Here is a 6,726-nt window from a genome sequence, read left to right on the forward strand (position 1 = left end):
TAGCATGAAACCTGCAGCTTATGTCTTCATTTGCAAATTTTGACAGCTTTTAAGAATATGCATGCTGTGGTCTTCTTCAAGGTCGCTTTTAAGCATCCCACGAATTCAAAAGCAAGTGTAAACTAACCTACTTCTGTAAAAGTCTAGGTAATATGAATAAAGGACAGTTTCACTAGACTGGTTTAGGTCAAAGTTACGTATTGGTCACTTCTTGGTTCAAGTACTACTCACATACACACCAGCGATTGTCACTGGAGGTTTGTCTTCTACTCAAAAGATCAATTTAAGCACATAACCAAAACTCAAAAATTCTGTTGAAAACTGTGGATTGGAAACAGGTTAGCTTGTTATAACAACTGTTTGCAGTGGAAGAAAAAAGGTTTCATTGAACTATCTGATGGAAGCCTTTGGCCACAATCTGAAACAGGATCAGTCCTTTAATAGTCACCTCAGCTTTTCCAGATGCAGGGACTAAGTATTTTTATCTGTCATTGCAAATGCTGTAAACGTGAGATTAAAATCACCCTCCTATTATGATACATCTGCATTATGAAAATATCATTTATTTTACACTAGCTCTCACCAGTATTTTCTAATACAGAGCTTCATTCTTAAGTATGCTGAAATTGCACCTTAAAAAAGCCCTAATTCACTAATGGGTTATCTATAAAATTGCCTTTGTTGAGTTCTCAGAGGAAGCTTTTTAATCCCAAATTAGCCATGTTTAGTCACGTAGTTTTTAAATAACCACCACTAGTGACACAATTAGGTGCATTCTTCACTCCACTAATGAGGAAAAAAAAAATATCAGAAAAATGTTACTATAGATAGCAGAACAACACTGGTTATGCTACACTTGGAGCCAGGAACCCAGTACCCGATATATTCGGTTCCTCGCTTTCATTGACTGACTGTGTTCATGGAAAATCCCTTAAACTACTATGATAGCTAACCCATCAGTTTAAAAATTCACACCGAATGATCTACAAAGCATTTCAGAGATTTTTAGATGTGAAGTCTTTAGCATTAAATAGTATCAGCTTACACAACATTCACTTTGCACTGAAGTGGGCACACTAAAATTGACGAGATTAAAACCCACATCCTCCCTAATAACAGCAGATGAGTCAAACAGTCTACTGAAGTTAGATTTTAGGTACTGCAAGTCATACTAGAATGTCTATTTTTACTTACCGTTATCTTCTGTGCAGTCAAATGGCATAGGCTATTCTACTGGCTGCGTAGCAGAACTAAGAATGCATTTCGTAACTTCCTGAGCTCAAAAAAAATAAGCGCTAAAATTCAATCTCTTTTCTACATGTGACCAAAACAAGTAAAACTATCGCCACACTAACTGTGCAACAGACACAGTGAACTGTTGCCATTAATTATGCAAATATATCGTTCTCAGACTAGAGGAAATCCAGATTTCTGACACTGCAAGTTTTACCTAAATGACTGTCAGAAAGTAAGTGTCGGCTCTGGAGTAGACACCAAGTTTCATGAACACTCAGGAATGAAACAACTCTTGGAACCGAAGTGTATCTTGTGATTCAAACTGTAAATATTCAAGCTGTATGTAATTACCCTATTATCTACATACTATGACTGTGTTTTCTAGACTGTCACAGATGCTTTTTTTTAATTTAAAAAAAAAAAAGCTTTTACCATGTACCTGAAAATCTGACCATCTAAAGCAGCGTTCTTGAAGATAGCTTTAAATAACCAATGTAACCCAGTGTTCCCAGATGAGCTCAGCTGTGCAGCAACTACTTGAGAGCTGGCCATTTAAAAATATGTACGTTCATGGAAAAAACTAGTAACCAGTTGGCAAGAAGAAGATCTCATTACATGAGACAGTCATCCCTCTCTCCAAATTCCAAGAAAACTAACAAGCGAATCTTAGTGGCACTCTTCAACCTATCTCTCTGCTGCAACAACCAAGGCAAAGGAGCACCAAAGTCACTCTCTCATCCTGTGGATTTTATAATAGATGTATAATTAAACGCTTGCAAAGCGTTGACCAGATGACTATGTGAAAGTCATTCTCCCAGAAAAAAAGTTGAACAACAGAGCTTCTAGGAAGCTTTATGTTTGTTTGTACTAGATCACTGTGAAGTAAGAAGTAATAATTTTTATTCCTTCTCCCCCCACTACCCACATTAAGGCTCAAGGAATCTGCAAGCCTGACTTCCTCTCCTCTTGCCACATACCGTTTTCACCTGACAGAACAGAAGACAAAGTACAATCTGGTGTCTCCCCTGCCCAACGCACGCAACTAGCTGGCTCCAGCCAAGAGATGTCATGTGCTGGAATTAATTCAGCAAGACACTCTGCAAAGACAGTCTTTTAAGTCCATCGCAGCTAGTCATGAAGTTGGGATTCATAAGCTTCAGGCTATGAACAACAAACTCAAGCTCCAAGTTTACAGATTTCAATTTTCAGAACAGTACATTATAAAGTTTATTGCCTACTTCCAAAACTTGCTATTCCATTTTAAACAATTAACATTTCCCACTAAGTGTCCACTAATACAAGTGAAGGAATAACAGTCTTAATTTTGTGGGTTCTATCAATTTGAACACACTCTTTTCAGAAAATGTTATGTGTTTATGTCCATGTTGCCTTCCAGTTTTATTTAAAAAAAAAAAAGTCTCCCCTCACTGATGTATGGAAGCATCAAAATGACTGCTGCGCTGACCAGAAAAGTTAAGCCTCTGAAGAATTATCAAAGGCACAAGGGAAAAAAAAAGTTGCAGCCACATATAACATTCCTATCCTGAAATATTAAGTTGGGAATCCTACCTTCAGAGGAGGCTAAGTTTATTTTACACTATGTCATCCACCCACCCCAAACAACAGCGGAATTAATATACCTTGTTTTAGATTTTAAGACAGTATTTAGATAAGAGTTGTACAATGCAGAAATTCAGAAAATGGTCTTAGTATCTAATAACAGCCTTCCTCCAAACACTAAAAACACAGACTTAAGTTCTGGATTGTAACACATCTTTAAAAAAAAAAAAAAAATAAAAAAAAAATACAGCTGTATGTCCTATATGAAACCCTTCGAACGAAAATTAATGTTAAAACGGGAGCATACTTTTAAAAGCTGTGTATTGGAGTGTTTATAAACCAGAAGTGTTAAGCAGCAGCAGTAGTTTCCAATTTCTTATTAAACTCAACTAGACTTCAAATTTAGGAACACATTACAAACCAATGTGGAACTATGCTAGCTTATACTCAAACCTTTGCAGGTGTTCAGTAAAGAAAGCCTCCTATGAGAATAAGCAGAGGCAGCATAATACATTAAGCCAACACTTGCCTTCAACATGCCAAAGAGAACTGTGTGTCATATGTCCATTTATCACCAGAGCACCCGGTACCAGATGCATTATTGCTGTAGAACATTTCGAGTTTACCAACACCCAAGTGCAACCAAACCGATGTTTTATATATGCACTTGCCCATTCTCACCAGTATTTCCACTTAGTAAGGAACTGTTTTTCTTTACACAATCAAATTTAAAGCTTTGAAAGTAACATTTTTTTGATTTTAGTTTTTTTCCACAATATTAATCACCACATGCAATTTAGTTTTCTGATAATTTTGCTAAAAAACTGCACCAATATCAGAACAGTGCAAATCATATTTAATTTTAAAAGTTATAATGGCTTGAGTTCATAATTAGAGGGAACACTGTCAAGATCTTGATATTTTGCTCACTCACCATTGCTTACATTCCATTAAAAACTTTCCTGTCAATTTTGCCTTTTCTTTTTAAAACAAAAATTTTAACAATAGTCCCCCACGCTTTTATCAGAGTTGAAATTAAGGATATGATCCACAATTTCAACACAGTGTAGTGCCTTACTAGCAATGTTTTTATGCACTCCCATCAACTGTTATAATTCCATAAATATATTATCCCCCCCGACATATTTCCAGACTAAGAACTAGTCATTAGCACTTGTGATCCCACAAGTGGTTTCAGTTTTTCAGCAATGGAGAGATTTGAAGATTAAGAAATCTGAGGACTTCCCCTCTCCTACGGCCCCCAGTGTTTTCATTTTATCGCAAGTTCAAAATTGGTTTCCACATCTTGACAGTGTTCCTTATAAAACCATATGACAGTAAAAGTGCCAGTAGGCATGGCAACCTCTTTGAAGGGAGCATTTAAACTCCTTGGCACTGGGAACGCCAGCACCAAGGATTACATTGAAATTCAAAATTATACTTAAGGCTACAATTAGCAAACCCACTTTCCATAAGCCTAATATTCTATCGCTAGATTTGAAAATTCAGAAGCTAACGCAACCGTATACTTTTATGCTCAAATCTGAGGAAAAAAGTAACTTTTCTTTAGCAAGGGCAGTATATGAAACTGGTAGCAAATGTCTCTTACGCATTGACTATTCATTTCACCATCAGTCACTTACTTTTAAAGTTCAAAACTGGCAAGGCACATTTACATATTCCAATGAATACTTGACAATTTTAAATTACACTTCATGTCCCAGCTATCCCAGTAATTGACATACAACATACTAAAATGGTTTATTAAGATAACAAAAAAAAAATCAATTAATGTGAAACATACAGGCTATTGGCAACCACTATTCTAAAAGTTATGTAAATACAAGTAAACATACTGAAATGTGTGCGATTCTAAGTTTTTAACCAGAAGATCTCTGTACTAACACACATTTATATTAATGACACATAAAAAAAATAAAAACTTTATTACAAAAATAAGTTACACTCGCCTCCAGCTTACAGTATAAAACAATTTTATTTGCAGGAATGCAAAATGATTGTTTGCCATGAGCATTTTCAACATATGACATGTCTAATTTTGTTAAAATTTGCATTTACTGGGGGAACTGGTGTGTATAAAACCTTAATTAGGTATAAGCTTCAATTTTCATTGTGGTGCCTATGGGTATGTAGTATAACTGCAGTATCCCTTTGGGCAGGGGGTTAAGGGAAGCTCTTTATGCCGAGTCCGAAGTCAGTCACAATTTTATCTACCTTTTACCTATATGAAGTTGGACTTGGCAAGGTTCTTTTGTTTTTGTCTTTTCTAGGGGTGGTTCAATAGAGGATGCTTCACCACTGAACACTCACTGTCATCAAGGTGCTTTAGAAAATTAAAAACATAGCACAAATGATTGTACTCTACTCTACTCTACAGGTTATCATGATCTGCGTAAGAGAAATGGAAAGCTGATCCACACGTTTTTACAGTGATCAGCAATAAGAAATGCACTAATGAAAACATACCTTTTACCTAAAAAGCTAAACTACAGCCATATACTATTCTATGATTTATGAAAAACTTCAAAATATCCAAATGTCAGGCTTCACTGTACAGTTGTCAGTTTTAGTCTGACCTTTTATAAAGGGACACTGCAGTATTTAGTACAAGTTGCTGATGCACTTTTTTTGAACATCTGATGTCTTACAAAAGTAACATCTTGCTAAACTATTATACATCCAAATAACTACAATATCTGAAGAAGCAAGGCTGCTTTTTCAGCCACAAAATACGACAAAAGCAAGGCCTGTTATGATGGTCATGAGGAAGTCTTACAAAGCCTCTGGAACTAAAGGCAACTAAGAATGTTACATTTGGTATATTATAATCTTACCCTCATATCATATTAAACAAGCCTTGCTTTTATCTACAAAGATTTTCTATGTACAGTACAGACAGGGTATAGTTCAATCCTCTGCTACTGAGGTAGTTAACCAACCCTTTAAAAAAGGTTCTGAAAAGAACCACTATCTGGAATGCCTGACTAACCAGCTCTGATGATTACACCTGAAACTGCTGTATCTGAACACAATTCATACGTGATTACTATATAGACAATCATGATTAACCTTCATGAGCAGAAATAAAATTTAAGGATACCAATGATGGTATTCATCTACACCACTGCAATAAAAATTTAAATGCAAGAATTTGTGAATACCACTTTTGGAATCCTTAACTAAGAAAACTTGGGGGAAAAATCTACTTAAAGCAGATTTTTTAAAAGAACGACTTTATTCTTTATTAAGATACCATGCTAGACGTTAAGGATTTTGTTGAACACATTGGGGAAATAGAGTAGCTTTAGTTTAATAACTTGCACTGCAGAGAAAACTGTTAAAGAAATTCATTTCAAAGTCCAAGTATTAGTTCAAATGTCCCATATTTGAATCCATGATCTTCGCAGGAAGGTCTTTTGCAACAGAATATGCTCCTATACAGCTGAGATACTTAAGGTTGCTTGATATCCTTACCATTACTCCACTGCAAGCTTCTGGTGTAATCCCACATAGCAAGTCAGTCTTCATTGTAACAGGTCAGGACCGGCCTCGACCCCTTTTCCCTGCTAGCCAGGTAACAAAAGGAATCAATTAGATAAATCATTTTAAACTCTGGTCTGTACATTTGTTAACATAAAATCTTAGCAAAATGAATTATTTTAAAATAAAAACTACTAGACAAGAACGTTTTTGCCTTCTGATTGCCACTAACTTTGGAATTTTGCTATGGGTGTTTTACCACTTTGTCACAAACTGATTTTATTTAAAAAGTTAAGCTTTAAACCTTGTATCACCAGCTAAAGTTTTGCGCACTGAGTCACAAACAACTTTACATTATAGAAAATTCCCAATAACAGTAATATAAAACTTAGTGGCTATAGTCATCATGAAAACATGTTGAAAATTGAA

The 6,726-nt window shown here is 35.5% G+C and overlaps 1 protein-coding gene across 5 annotated transcripts in view; it reads right to left on the bottom strand.

Moving 5' to 3' along the window:
* Positions 1–3,631: 3,631 nt before the first annotated feature.
* The window catches only part of SYNCRIP (synaptotagmin binding cytoplasmic RNA interacting protein), a 26,492-nt gene continuing 23,397 nt past the window's right edge, over positions 3,632–6,726 (bottom strand). For 2 of the 5 annotated variants that reach the window (XM_075087225.1, XM_075087223.1), the window contains exon 12: positions 3,632–6,383. In XM_075087225.1, coding sequence (XP_074943326.1) covers positions 6,342–6,383 — 42 coding nt within the window. In that variant the 3' untranslated portion in view covers positions 3,632–6,341. The remainder of the gene's footprint in view (positions 6,384–6,726) is intronic. The other 3 variants (XR_012659572.1, XM_075087226.1, XM_075087224.1) reach the window with 3 other exon arrangements.

Source organism: Phalacrocorax aristotelis, chromosome 3, assembly GCF_949628215.1.
Source record: "Phalacrocorax aristotelis chromosome 3, bGulAri2.1, whole genome shotgun sequence".
In the NCBI taxonomy this organism is placed as follows: domain Eukaryota; kingdom Metazoa; phylum Chordata; class Aves; order Suliformes; family Phalacrocoracidae; genus Phalacrocorax; species Phalacrocorax aristotelis.